This window comes from Colossoma macropomum, unplaced genomic scaffold (genome assembly GCF_904425465.1).
Source record: "Colossoma macropomum unplaced genomic scaffold, Colossoma_macropomum, whole genome shotgun sequence".
NCBI classification, from domain to species: Eukaryota; Metazoa; Chordata; class Actinopteri; order Characiformes; family Serrasalmidae; genus Colossoma; species Colossoma macropomum.
In genome coordinates this window covers 23,729,812-23,744,876 of record NW_023494787.1, presented here as the reverse complement: position 1 = coordinate 23,744,876, position 15,065 = coordinate 23,729,812, and the positions used below count along the sequence as shown (strand labels likewise).

Here is a 15,065-nt window from a genome sequence, read left to right as displayed (position 1 = left end):
AAAACAAGCATTTAATCCAAAGATATGAGCTAAATGACAAGTTGGAGGCACAGTGTTTTAAACCATAGTGTATCATTTTCAATTGAGTGAAACTGTCTGATCTTTATACATCGCTTTCCCTAAAAAAAAAAAATGATTAATAAAAATAGAAAACACAAAACACACAAATATATCCCAGTTTTTTCTACATCATTTAAGCATATCTGCCCTTTAATGTGTGTAAAAATATCATGATGAATGGACCAATAGAAATGCACCAAATTTGCTTTGAATAAAATATCTTTATACTGACTCACATTAAAAGTAAAGAATATTTTTGCACTCTCCTGTAAAGTTATAATTTTGGAGATACCTGTTCTTTTGGGACAAAGAAATAAGATATGCGTGTCTTAAAACAGGAAGTGGTTGAGCTCACAAAGCAAACAAAACACGCTCATGCACATCTAACAACCAGGAAAAGGTTTGGCTGTTTGGTTAAGCCAGCACTTGGTTAAGACAGCTCTGCCAAAACCTCTGCATCAAAACCCTCACAGGATGTTTTTTTTCAGCCAAGAACAAGTTGCTGAGTCGTTCAAACATTTAAAAAACAAAAGCGAATAACAGACGTTTTTGTTCTTACCACACACAAAATAAATTGACAGCTGCTGTCTCCATTTTGAGCGCCATAGTCTGCAGGGTGGAAAAGAACATAATGCTTTCACCAATTTTTCCACTCACACATACGCATGCTACCATTAGTCCTGTTCTTAAAGTCATCTGTATCTCACGCACAAAGTTAAAAACGCAACTTTCACTGCATACCAAAAAATAAATTAAAAAATAAGAAAACACCACACACACACACACACACACACACACACACACACACACACTTAGATTTTCACAGACATTTACTATCAACTGTTTATAATACTTGAAACCAATTGAATTTGCAACTGAATATTATTTGTTGTAATTCATGTACTGTTGTTAAAAGAGGTTTATTTGTAGAGGTACAAGTAAAAATCAATTCAAGTTAATGGTTTGCAGTTTGTACTCATGTTTTTTATTTGTTGTCAGGATTTCTTAATTCATTTCCACAATTAACAATTAGTTCTCTCGTTTTCTTTTAATCATGCTCACGTTTTCTTTAGTTCTTGGGTATGTTTATTTTAATTCTTGATCACGATTTCTTAATTCATTCACTTGTTTTCTTTTAATTATGCTCAATCCTCTTGTGTTGTCTGCCTTTTCAGCTCCAGTCAGTCTAAATACAGTGTAAACAGAGGATCTCTTGGTTTTGTGATTGTTTTACGGATCATAGGCTCTGACCACTTGCTACACATGCTACAGAGACATCAGGAGAGCGAGCTGCTAACAGAAGAATATGTGAGACAGATTGTATTCACTAAACCTTTGTGCGTTTTCTCTGCTTCCTGTTCTGCTGAGCAGACTGTGGTCACCATGCTTGCAGAGGATGCTGGGGCCTCTGGAGTGTATACTGCAGAACAGACATTCAGAAGAGAATTAGAGTAAGAAAAACAGAGTGAAATGATATGTAAAGTGAGAGAGATGTATGGGGCTTACAGATTCGTTCTCCCGGTGTAACACTAGCTTTGATTTCACTTTGATTTCTTTCTCGTCTTTTCAGCTGCAGCTTATCTAAAGCTACAAACACCAGAATTAGGTTAAAGTCAAATACCACTCAATATAGTGACACATAGGGCTGATGACTGACTCCCCTGCTGATAAACAACAAATAATTTAAATAATGCATGTCAAAAGTTCAAATAAAATTTTGGCAAGAAAACGAAGGCCTTTCTGGAATTCTTAGACTATTGGATTGATTCTTTCTTGAACTTAAAGGCTGAACCAGTGATTTTCCAAGTCAATCAGTCCCTCTCTCTCTTTGATGGGTAACTAAACATCGATCTCCAAACTAAAATAAGCAAGATTTTTTTCATCTATGAAGAGCACAACACAACAATGAAATTTACATCGGTCATTAATTTGCAGCAATTTGAAGTTGTTACTAAAACAGCACAATACCTGGTGTGGGCAATACAGACCATCCACTTACTCAATCTGCCACCAGCTGCTGTCTGAAGCTTAATTCCTAAGACTTATATACTTTGGGTGATGTATACTAGAGATTGCAAATATGGTAATTGGTTCAGGAAGTCCCTACTGTTGACCTCAGGCATATCTATATCTGCAAATGAGTGCCTGATATTCAGAAAATTTCCACTGTCCAATAATCTACGACTGAATCTTAAGTCATTGTCCAGAGAATCTCTCTCTGTGCTAGTGCGAAACGCTGATAACTAAAGAAAGTGTGAGACAGACTTTATTTACCATACCTTTGTACTATACCACTCGTTGCTAACAGGTGGATAAAAGTAAGCATATAGTCATGCAATCTCAATAGACAAACATCGTGACTGGTTCCTGAATAGTATACATTATACTCCATATTTGCATAGAGTACAGACGATGCTCTAAAGCAACCACGTTGATCTCATTTAGCCTGATCCTTGACCCCTCCCCGTCTTGGGTTGCAAGATTTACTGTGCTGTGTATGGAGGAGGAGGAGGGTGATCTCACCATTCATGTAACTGGAAGAGTCAATGTCTTTAAAGCCTGACAGATCCAGATGCACACTCTGATAAAAAAAAAGCCAGGGATACAAACTGGTTAGTGGTTAGTTAGCAGCAATGTTAAGTTGACCATGCCAAATATGTCACCTAAAGCCAGTGTGTACCTTGTAAGTTGTTTAATGAAGACAGTGTTTGGCTTTCGTAGTTACCATAAACCGTTAACCTATTAACCTACTAAACCAGCATTCAGATTTTCAGCTATGCATTTCACATTCCATGAATAAACTACAGCTTAGAAATCATCCATTTCTAAACATATTGGGAACATGTTAAATGAAATTATTAACAAGGAAACTGTATTACCTGTATTTCCCCTGGTGGGCATTCTTTCTGTGCCTGATTGGCCAGGTAAAGGATCTTCTTGTGGAAACTGTACGAGTATTGAGTGTAACTACTCTTGGGACATTCTAGGGTTGCAGGGTGAGCCTCTTGCTGAAATATGCACGCACCCAGAGAAAAGGAATACAAATTATTAGGAATTGCCATCCTCATTGTGAAAATGGAATGCCTTTGCTTCAGCAAGAAATCACTTTTCAAATGCACAGCACTAACCACTCAGGAGCTAGAAGGACAATTTATATGGTTGGGTGCTCGCATCTACTCCGATTTGCCTCCGATTAACCTTGTTAGATTAACTTCTTGAAAGTGACTTAAATTTCTTCCATTTCTGCCACAATATTATTCCTTGGAATAATATTTCTAAACACTTTTGATTATGAAAATTTGAGTATAAAAAAGCACTAGGTAAATAGTGTAAATTGAATCTCTGGCAGGCAGTAAGATCATGTTTGTTAAGTTGAATTCACTTTTTAGATCTTTCTATTAACAATAGACTAGGTTCTATGGTTTCTAACACACATACAAATTCTGGCCTGAAGCAGCAACACATGCACCCATAAATACGTACCAAGTACCAGTAAACATGATCAAAGCTGATGCAATGGGAGATGCTGTCAATGGCTGGAAGTTTCTTCTTGCACAGAATGCAGAGATACCCACAGTGATACTCACTGTCTGGACAAGAGTACTCAACCAGGAAGTTCAAGCCTGGGAAGGAAACAGCCAGGACAATCAGGTAATGCACTTTCTAACTCCTTGTCAGCTTTGTTCACTGAATCAAAAACCTTTAAAGTATAAGCGAGTCAGCCATATCAAGACATTCTCTCTTTCCCTTTCAATACAGATACAGATTTCCTCACACATTCAGAATTACATATGCTTCGTCAGGGTAAGGGATACAAAAAGCAGCCACTTTGCCCAATTACATCTGACTCTGCTGAATGTATGCCTTAAGTATGTATGTCTCTCACCAAGCAAAGGGTTGGTTCTGGCAGGGTCGGTGATATAGGCCTGAAGTGTTTTCCGCTTAGGTCTGTTAGCTGGATAGTAAAGATGTTTAGCACAGGAAATACATTAAAGGCACACAGGAAATGCATTTAGACAGTGTAGTCTGAAAATAGAGGAAATGAGAACTCTAACCTCTCACACGTTCTGTCAATTTTTCTGTTTTGGAAAACATCATCATAACTAGAGAAAAGTGGAGAAAAAAAAAAAAGATACATATTGCTATGTTCACATCAGTCAGAGCTGAGCAGTGAGGCTTAAAATGTGAACACAGCCTATGGTTTCATATGAAAGTATACAATCACGCCATTATCACATTACCTTGATGATATGCCAGCTTTTTACCCCTCTTCAGCATCATCTTGGGCAGCTCTAAAATCTACATACACACAAACACATACACATACAAACATACAAACAAAGGTGATGCTGTGTCCTCCTAAATACAGAACAATAGATACCGTTCCTCTGGCTATTCAACATAAAGTTGTTTTACCCGCAAGGTGCCAGACCCATTTGTGCCGTTTTCTTTCAGAGCACTGGACTGTAGATACAAAAAAGAATCCTTGAACCAGGCAAACCGCAGCAACTCTGGATTACTGTGGGCCTGAACCACAAAAGAAATAAATCAATCAATCATGTACATACAACATATGACATGCAACAAAATAAATTGATATTTGTATTTTACACTATGATAGCAATAACTCACCAAGAACTTAAAGTAATGCTCAACAGAACATAGATGTTTGTTAATATCCTGACTGCTCAGACGCTCCTCACAAACATGACACAGGTAGAATGCACCATATTTCTCTGGAGTAATACAAACTGTCACCATGTCCAGACCTACATATACATACACATACACATACACATTAGTGAATGAATTTTAAATGAGTGACATGTTAACACACTCACATAAAATAAACAAACAAGCACACTTACCAATGAGCGGGTCTCTTTGGTTTGGGGTCCTCAAGTAGTCCATAACAACAAACACAGGAAAGATAGCTGTAGGATCAATAAATTGACAATATGTGAACAGACAACAATAGCAACAGAGGAAACTGACACCAAGACTAAAACACATTACATATAGTGTTATATGATAGGTAAATAAGAGGATGTCTTACTTTGTCCTTGATGTACAGCTATATTGGAGGGACAGAGAGAACAGAGCTAGAGTAAGTTACACTGCAAACACTTTTACATCAATTAATTTACCTTTTCGTGTTCAATCAGACATCTGATTGAGATTCCTTTCTGAGAGTTGTAGATACAAATCAACAACTCATCAAACTCATGACTAATGATCCTTTGGCTTTAAATCAGCAGTTCAACCACTGCGGCTTGCAAGAATTTGGACTGCAAATTTGCTTTCCTGGGGCATCATAACTGCTTGTTCAAAACTTGTTTGATCCATAAAGCAATAAGCTAAAGTCAAGCCAGCAGCAGTAGAATGGAGCTCAGGGCAGTAGCAGGTCAGCAGAGACAGGGGTCTCTCTCTAGGAAGTGACGTGTGATCGCACTTGATGTGACAGCTCATGCTGCTTTGTGTGTTAATGGCATGTCCCTTCAATGTGATTTTCTGTTGCTATGACTATGTCTGCACTTACTGGGCTTGTGAACAGTATTTGAAAGACAGTAACAGTTGCTGCACATTTGTGCTGCTGCTCTGACACTCGGAAGCCCCCCTTCTGCTGCCTTACAACTTTATGGTACAATTATCTCAACTGTGCAACTCATTTTAACTGCCAGATAGCTCTCAAGACAGCTGCCATGATAGTGGCCCAGTGGAGCCCATGGGTAGCTGCCTGGTCCTTACACCTCGCTTACTGCATTCAAAACATCAATCTGCAGTGCCACACCAACATACATCACCTACACACACAACCAAATAAAGAAGACTGACAAAGCTCTCCCTAAATCACCAAGCTTCAGTGGTTGCCATTATTATGGCAATGTTTACATGGCTGCATATGCCACCTTCTGTTATAACAAAAGTCAAGCAAGCTCTCACTCACTCTCATCTCAAATTACAGAAAACGCCCTGGCTACTGTTACTGACCTTATCATGAGTCAAGCCTGTCGTCCCTCCAACCAATCTCTGCTCAGTTCAACAGCCCCCTTGCTCTCTCGTGTTAACCCTTAATATTTATTTTTAATTTAATTCTTCATCTCTCTTATCCCTTATAAAATCTATTGTTTTAATCACGTTTTAGTTTCCATTCTCCTTTACTTTATTTTACTTTTTAATTTGAATTATATTTGTATGTTTTTTTATTTGTAAAGCACTTTGAATGACAGTATATGATAGGTGCTATATACAGAAACTTGCCTTGCAATGCCCTTTTTTAAGTTACTTCTCTCACCATTGTTTGAGGGCTTAAACCAATCACTTTGAAGTGTTCCTTAAACTGAGCATACTTGGACATGCGTCAAAAATAACACATACTGTTCTTTTAGCACAGCTGATCAATTACCTCCTTGGCCTAATGACAGTCATTGCTATTTGGTCACAGAGAGGGACACAAACTCCAGAACAATCAAAAACAACAAATTAAAAGAAGAGGTCAAAAATCCGTTCACAAATACCAAGTAGTGGTCAAGTTCTGTTTTAATATGCAGGATACCTCATCATGGTGTGGAGGATTTTTGTATCTTTCTTAACATCTGTACTTTACATAAAGAAAACTCAAGTAAGTCAGGGTGATTAAGATGAACTCTTTGTGAAGTGGTAGACAACTGGGTCAACTAAAAATAACGAAAACAACTCTAGCCTCAGCAAGTCATCATAAGATAGAACAATGTAATTCTGTTCTTGCAAGATATTGTAAAAAACAAAAAAACCCCAAAAGTTGACCACTATAATCTTGTTCAATAAAATGATCTCAATAAACAACTATATATGTTTTTATCATCTTATCCCTAGATTGGAAATAAGAGAGAGCCAAAGTTCTGGAAAATAGCCAAAAAAGGATGTAGCCTTTTTTAGACAAAGCTGGACATGGTAAATAAATAAATAAATAAATAAATAAATAAATAAATAAATAAATAAATAAAATCAATATGCAAATCAGGACCAATTGGCAACCGATAAAAGCACAATATTCCAGAACTAATTGTTCCTCAGTTACCTCTCGAGAACGTACTCAGATTAATGCTGTTTGTCTGTAACGGCATTAATCTTCAATAAAACTATTTTTCTGCCATCCCTTGAAGCTTTCTTGAATTTTGTATTTTTAATTGTAATATAAGCTGTTTACTGACAAACACAATAGTGTACATACATACATACATTTTAAAAGTCAGATTATAAATGATCATACCACAGGCAATTCAGCTAATCACAGCAAGTCAATGAGTACATATTTGACCAAGGAAAGTCAATGGATAAATAATAAAGTAAATACTAAAATAGGTAGACAGTTCTTTCACAACGTGTGTTCTGTTTCACAAATGTGTTCTTCCTGTGTGTGTGTTATTTCATGTTTATAAAATGGCTTTTGTGCTGTCCTCATTTTCCAGTCACACACACACACAAGAACATACCTGTCTGAAAAAACGCGGCCACTTCCTGTTGACAAAAATAAAGCGAATGGTTAAAATTTAAAGACTTTGTCCTTAATTTCTACTCCACTTCAAGTCCAGGAGACCACTTAAAATATAAGTTAAATTCAGCAAAACCTGGACAATCTGTACCATGGATAATTACCCCATGGGTGCTTGTCATTCAGCATTTGTTTTCAGTAGCCTGGTATCATCATTTTGGGTGTGGTCATAATTTATACTCCTGGTGTATCTAGCAAATATTCCACTTCTAGTTACTTTATTTACTTCTTGCACTATTGTTTTACTGTGATGTTGTTCCATGTGCTGTTTTTGCAATGTGATTTTAAATACAGACCCCTCTGTAGTTATGGTGCATTGCTCAGTGTTTGTTGTGCAGTATTCTGATATATAACCGGAATACCTTTTTATGGCTGTAACTCCGGACATGCACTTTGAAGTCCTTGATTGTCTCATACTGCCTATCACAGTTCTGTAGAAGACCGACAAAGTGACATTTTAACATCACAAATACTGCAACATTGTAGCCTTTAACATTTTAACATTCAAGTGAGCACCCAATCCAACCCCCCCCCAAAAAATTTTTTTTACAAATATTTAAAAATGTGTAATGTTTTAATGCCCAACATTTTTTTTTGTCTGCTAATTGGTAGTTAATTGGTCATCTACTTTTCAAATAACATGCTATTCAGCCACTGCAGTGATTGTGCACGGACACATTTTTTACAGTTCATGTAGACCTCTTTGCCAGTTTTTGTGCAATGCCACAGACTTAGATTAGGCATGCATAAAGTAACAAACATACACTGACTGAATTTGTTGTGCGAGAACACATTTGTGACTTGCTTCTCTTTATGCCTTGACATTAATTCCATGTATTTCTGAAATTACCCCACTGTTCAATTGACTGACTCTTTATGCGTAACTTATTTAAAGTCCTAGAGTATCCTTCAGTAAAGTTAAGCAGCTGAAAATGGCCTAATTACAGCATTAGCCATAATCTGGTTAAAACCCCATTACACTGACCAGTGTTTTCTGGGGTAAATGGGTAAACAATACCAAAACTAAATCCGCTTGTGTTTGGCTGTGAAGATTTTTATAAACACTGTAGGGAAACACAACAACATGCAACCAGTGTCCTTCTACGTGTGGTTTCTGACGGCAGGAAGAACTGACCTGGCAGGTCAGCAGGCAAGGTTTCATTATGTTTTTTGTCTTCATCTGAATTTCTTAAAATATCCACTTAACAATCTGTATTGTCTCTGTTAGAAAGCAGAGAGGGAGAGAAAGTACAGTGTGAGCTTCAACAACTGGATGAAAGATGGAGAAAGATTAACAGCACACAAACATCGCAAATACCAGAGTCATCACTCTCAAAGTCTATTGTAAGTGATTGGAGATAACATAAAAACACTCCACTACTTTTGGTCCATTCCAGGCTTGGGTGTGTGACACTGCATTTTGTAGAATCACAAAGCTTTACACATTTTTAGTTCTGCTGGGTTTTACAAGTTTCAAAAAAGATAAAACAAAGCAGAGTTAATTTTTAAAATGTAAAAGTTATTAAAAAAAAACTAACAACAGTGGGGAAAAAAACAAATAGATGAAACAAAATAAAAACACTCTGAATAAACTGCTGATTGAAATTGTACGTAGTTAACCTAAGATGTTAATGAACATTATAAAGACTCATAGCAAGGAAAACAATCTTTTTTTTCCCCTGCCTCCCTCTACATTACTCTTTTTGAGGCATCTCAGAAAATATTTGGGTTCATACTGTATTCTTAAGATCTTCATGGCTCTTGCTGAACATTGATGGACTGCATGCCATGTTGTCATTTATAGTACTAAGGACTACACAAGCAGAAAAAACAAAACCGGCCAGTGGATCAGGATTACTGCAGATGGACACTGATGTTGCTCTGTTTACCCTTATAGCAAATAAAGTACAGCAATATTACAGGATACTACACAAATATAACTATCAGACAGTTACTAGAGCAATACTGAAATGAAAATAGATTACAGTACAGTACTTACAGAAATCATAGGATTATTACAGATCTGTTTAAAGGGTACATAAATACGACAAAAGATGCTGTCGGTTTAAATTAAGCTGTTTAAGATTCAGTTTCATTTCTTAGTAATCTCAGTCCCTCACGAGGACTCCGCTCTATACTGGCCCTCCTACGGGCTGCTCGCCAAGTAACACTAGGATGGCTCACTTCAACTGTGTTTCGCTCTTGACCCAGCTGCGCACAACGATTAAAAACTCTAACTGTTAAAAGCTGTTGAAGCTTACAAAAGCTGGGGATACACGCACATTACGTATACGTTTCAAGATTTGTAAATTAAACTGGAAGAGCCGTTGAGGATCCTGTACACCCTTCAGGACTAACCAACTGATGGGCGTAAGAGGACACAGACATTACTTTTTAAGGTCAGTACTGAAGATGCTGCTCAGTTGTGACTCAGAGAGCTGTAACGTTAGTTGTTGGCTTCTCTTCACTTTTGGCCACGAATTACGATGCCCAACAAAGTGGACATTCCCAAACCGAACAGAAATAAGTTTCGTAGCTAACAGTCAACTCAAATGTTGAACATATTTAAACACAGCTGATCAATTATAGCTTCTTAACGAACTAAATGCAAAACATGAGCTGCAATTTTCCAACGTCAGCTAAGATAAGCTAGCTGGAAAAAAATCTTAACGGTAATGGCAAAGGTGACTCACCTACATGCAAGCCTCACCGGAAACCCATTAACGTTACCTTTTGTTTTGTTGTCGAAAAAAGACAATGTAAATAGTCTATACAGAGAAACTTCTGCTTAACACCCCAAAACTAATTCCCGAACAACACAACGCTCTGCAGCTCCGTGGAACTCTTTTATAGAAGAGACGGCTGCGCGTTAGCGGGTCACGTGCTGCCCGCGCACAGCTGCGCGCCCGCCCACCACAAATATCTAACAGTCCAGCTGCAGCTCCATTTCCTGATGGGGGTCCGGACGTGGTTGAGTGCAGTTCGAAACTGCGGTAAAATAGCAGAATGTGGACTGTTTTTAAGAGCAGAGCTGAGAAGTGAGATGACATACTGGGATAATAGTTAAATTTTATATACATAACATGAAATTTGCCTGAAACATACCTTCACATATGACCTTTGTACACACAGATCTTTGTAGTTATATATTACTGAATTTACTCCTGCAGCAAAACAAGAGATTTTGTAAATCTATTGCTGTGTTAAAGCTGTTCAGTTTTATTTAAATGGTATTCTTTTTTGTTTTTTTTGGAGCCCCCCTGGAGACATCCTGTATAAATAAAAATAATGCGTGGCCACGACTTAGTAAGGCGTGGGAATGAGATGATTAAGTCATGGCCACGACTTAGTGAAGTGTGGGACACGTTCCCACACCTTACTAAGTCATGGCCACGACTTAATCATCTCATTCCCACGCCTTACTAAGTCGTGGCCATGCATTAGGATCTCGTTCCCACGTGTTATTAAGGCGTGGCCATGCATTATTTTTATTTATACAGGATGTCATCATCAGGGCTCTGTAGTTTTTCTTTCTTCTTCTTTCTTTTTTTGTCTTTCCTCTTTTCCCTGTTCATGTGTCACAAAGAAATTCAGTTTAATATGTTAATGTTTAATGTATCCTACTATTATTATGTTATTGAATAAACGGTTATTTGGAATAAAGAGGAGAGATAACACACAGGGGCTGTGCATAGGGTTTCCTCTACTAGGGTGCTGTTGGTATTGATCGCGAGTTACGTTTAACAGTCCCATTTATATGTTAAAATATGTTCCATGCATTTGTCAAACTATATGCTGTTTGAATTCTCTTTATAGTTTTATAGTAAACTGCATAGCTCATTCAAAACATTCAAGCTTTATCCCACGAAGTGTGGGTAGTTTTTTGTAAGAACTGTACTCCTAAGCATGATGAACTCATGCGTACCCAATGAACTCTGTATGCATTGAGTTTAGTCTATGAGAAAATAGTCAATTACTGTAAAAGATTTCTGCAAGTGTGATCTTCAACGGACAGTTTTGTCAGGCGGAAGATAATTGGGATGTGTTGGAAATAAGAGGAGTTTTAGATGAGCCAAGATTTTGGAAAATGGCCAGGAAAAGTTATACTGTTCTTCTCCAAACAAAGCTGGATATGGTACAACATTAACATGAAGATAAAGACACATTGGAAGCCAATAGGAAATTGGAATTAATGGTTCCCAGATTATGCAAGAATGAGTAAAATGGGAAGGGCAAAGGAGGAGACAGGTTAATAAACTCAGAAACTTTACTGCCACCCTGTGATGTCTCATAATTGTTTTCATTTTGAGTTCAGGCGTTAGTGTTTTTCACGAAAAAGAATGTCAAAAGGATGGTGGATATTCAATTGCAAGATTTAGAGAAATCCACTTCAACTTTATTTGCACGCCTAAAGTATGTAAACTACTGAACAAGTAGGGCCACCCTCTGCATTCAGAGCAACATAAGTAGTGCTTTTATCCAGATACCTGATCTAAAAGGGAATGTTTTGATAATTTATCAAGAAAAACTGGCATTTCTTTGGGGCATGAATGAGTGAAGAGATGTCTTATTCACATTCTACAGTGTAGAGTGCAGAGCAGCGCATAAAAGTTCAGCTAATGTTTACATCTGGTAACTAAGGAGGCCATATTTAGACAGTGGTCATGAAATCACTTATGAAATTTGTTTGTCATGGAGGCGTTTTTGCATTGTTTTTGCATTTGCATGTCCTTTTTTAAAATGATCTCATCTTTTCTGGAACTAAGAGAGGAAGGGAGAGGAAGAGAGAGGGGCACATTCCCTATGGGACTTTGACCCTTGGACCTTTGGACCAGGGGCCCCCTAACTTAAACATTCCAAATCTGCAAAGTCAGATAACACATGGAACTCTGGATACTACAGAGAATAGCACAGAGGTCACCAATAGCCATACAACTTCACTTCATGGTAGACATTAACACCCACTCTACAGTTTAACACAATAAAGCACAAATAATACATATATGCATCTTAGACTAATGTGATATATGTATCAGCTGGTATCGTGTGAGGCTGATGTAGTGTGCTTCATCGGGTGTGACCTATGAATAGTTACGTTCTGGTCCTCCTGAACACCTCCTGAAATGTATACATAGTATCATGTTTGCTGATGGAATGCTCTGTGGACTCTGAGAAAGAAAACAGAGAGATTGGGAGACTAATGGGGTGTTATTCTATAGAAGGGCCCAGATGTTCATTAGGACGGGGAGTGAGGCCCATGTGTAAGGTGCTGATGTCAGAAACGGCTGGGTAATTCTGATAGGTTAAAAGGCTATAGAAGAATGCATTTCGGGAGGGGACAAGGAGTTTGGAAGGTATAAAAATTGTGTGCCCTGTTCGCCTCAAGTGGGTTCATCCTCTGCAGATGATGTTCTTTATCCCTTTATGCAAATAAAGAGATTTAAACAGTAAAGGAAACTTCTCTGTTTCATTTGACTTAAATTTAAGTACCACACTACCACGCTAACATCAACAACATTAATAATGTAGCAACCGCAGCAACAGTACCTTTTAACCGGAAAAGAGGCACACTCCGAGAGTCACTTTGCATGGCCCTACGTTCCTCATGATAGCGTGAAAGCTGTGGCAGCGCCACAATATATTTGTATACCTTAGCTATTATACCATGCCAGTGAGAAAATACCAAATGTAGAATGACTCTCACAGACATCCTATATCATAATGGCTCTACCACTATGTTTAACACTTGGCAGTGGACACTGTGACATTGCAGGTTGAATGTCTTTGTAGTATGATTTCCATAGGTTAACCAGGCTATATGAATTTGGCCAGAAGACGAAGCTTCAAATTTAAAAATTTGTATTTCCATACTCCCCGCAGCCCAGAAGCATAAATGATTTCCATACTCTATATTTCCACAATACAAAACTGATAGCAAGGAAGAAAAAGACATTTACATTTTATCTGCCGATGGGAATATGATTCTAAGAATATTGTGCACTCCTACAACACATTTGCACGTTGGGAACTGATTATTTGGCCTCTTTGGAACTTGCTTTTGAAATATCAAAGTGGAAGATTTTTGTATCTTTCTAAATATCTGTATCTTTTATAAAGAAAACTCTTGCAACCTTATGAAACAGAATACTGAACTTTCTATGCAACTCTGCAAGTCACGATGATGAACTCTTTGTGAACTTTTATACCCCATGTAATACAGAAGTGGTAGACAATTGGAGCAATTGAAGAAAATAATGGAAATAACTCTACCCTCAGCAAGTCATCATAAGATTGTACAATGTAATTCTGTTCTAGCAAGATATCATGAAAACAGTTGATTATTATCATTTTGGTCAATCAAATGATCTCAATAAACTGTTATGTATATCTGTTGTATGATCTTATCCCTTGATTGAGCTAAAGTTCTGGAAAAAAATAGGATGTAGGCTTTTTTTGACAAAGCTGGACATGGTGAAAAATTAATTCGCTAATCCGGACCTATTGGTAGCCAATAAAAGCATGATATTAGAGAATTAATGAATTATGTGTAGGTGACACAATTGAGAGGGCGATGGAGGAGTTAGATGAAACATAAGCTGTTTGTTGACATACCGCAACAATCAAAATGCTGATTGTTTTATAGCTGACACGTACTACTTGGAATTCACTATGGCTCACCTGTGTAGACACCTTTGTAATTGTGTTTCATTACCTCAAGAAGGCAACCTTGGGCTCACCAATCTCATCCACAAAAGGCTGGTGTGGCTGCAGGTTTTCATTCCAGCCAAACAGGAGCTCACCTCATGTAATCATCAATTGTTTGATGACTGAGAGGAAATTATTGAACAAGTTAAAATCATCAGGGGGTTATTCCACAAAGTGTCAGAGTATGGTTGTGGGGGATCCTCTGAAAGTGAAAAAGCGGACCATGGATAACTATGCCATATCTTTGGCCATGACATACGCAGAGATTAAGAAAATTAATAATTGTTGGGTTTGTTAACTGTTCTGATGTAGTAAGATGAAGATATTCCCAACCTAATGATTAAAGAGAATATCATTGATTTCTCTTACCAATAAGAGGTATACATAGGAATGGAAAGTGCCAGAAACTCTGTAAGCAGACGCCCCTAAGTGTACTTTGGGCACAAGAAGAGTTGTGTAAGTGGTTGTGTAAGGGTCTTGTGGTGCTAAGCGGTGCAAGGTACAAGGTACAAGGGAGGTAGGTTTCCTTTAAAAAAAATAATAACAACATCTGTCATTTGGACACTTACTCCTATTATTTCTACCACATCCATGTCAGAGCATATTGCAGTATTCAAACAAAGCTAGCAGACATTTGGATTTCTCTATTCTGTCATAGTAGTTTGAGGGGTACAACAACCGCAAAATATCTAATGCTCGCTGTGTGAAAGATGGACCTCTGTGGCATTAACTGCAGTGTGATTCTCTCGCGCCAGACAAACAAAGT

General features: G+C 37.7%; 1 protein-coding gene across 1 annotated transcript in view; it reads right to left on the bottom strand.

Annotated features, from left to right (window-relative positions):
• LOC118804896 overlaps window positions 1–10,456 on the bottom strand; it is a 70,721-nt gene extending 60,265 nt beyond the window's left edge. Inside the window, exons 1-17 of the mRNA XM_036565509.1 lie at window positions 10,288–10,456; window positions 8,730–8,815; window positions 7,957–8,025; window positions 7,536–7,560; window positions 5,117–5,134; window positions 4,929–4,994; window positions 4,693–4,829; window positions 4,477–4,587; window positions 4,302–4,359; window positions 4,116–4,163; window positions 3,947–4,015; window positions 3,544–3,683; window positions 2,940–3,068; window positions 2,584–2,641; window positions 1,567–1,647; window positions 1,394–1,480; window positions 620–669 (exon numbers count right to left, since the gene is read on the bottom strand). Coding sequence (XP_036421402.1) covers window positions 620–669; window positions 1,394–1,480; window positions 1,567–1,647; window positions 2,584–2,641; window positions 2,940–3,068; window positions 3,544–3,683; window positions 3,947–4,015; window positions 4,116–4,163; window positions 4,302–4,359; window positions 4,477–4,587; window positions 4,693–4,829; window positions 4,929–4,994; window positions 5,117–5,134; window positions 7,536–7,560; window positions 7,957–8,025; window positions 8,730–8,774 — 1,191 coding nt within the window. The 5' untranslated portion in view covers window positions 8,775–8,815; window positions 10,288–10,456. The remainder of the gene's footprint in view (window positions 1–619; window positions 670–1,393; window positions 1,481–1,566; window positions 1,648–2,583; window positions 2,642–2,939; window positions 3,069–3,543; window positions 3,684–3,946; window positions 4,016–4,115; window positions 4,164–4,301; window positions 4,360–4,476; window positions 4,588–4,692; window positions 4,830–4,928; window positions 4,995–5,116; window positions 5,135–7,535; window positions 7,561–7,956; window positions 8,026–8,729; window positions 8,816–10,287) is intronic.
• Between the last annotated feature and the right edge of the window lie 4,609 nt (window positions 10,457–15,065).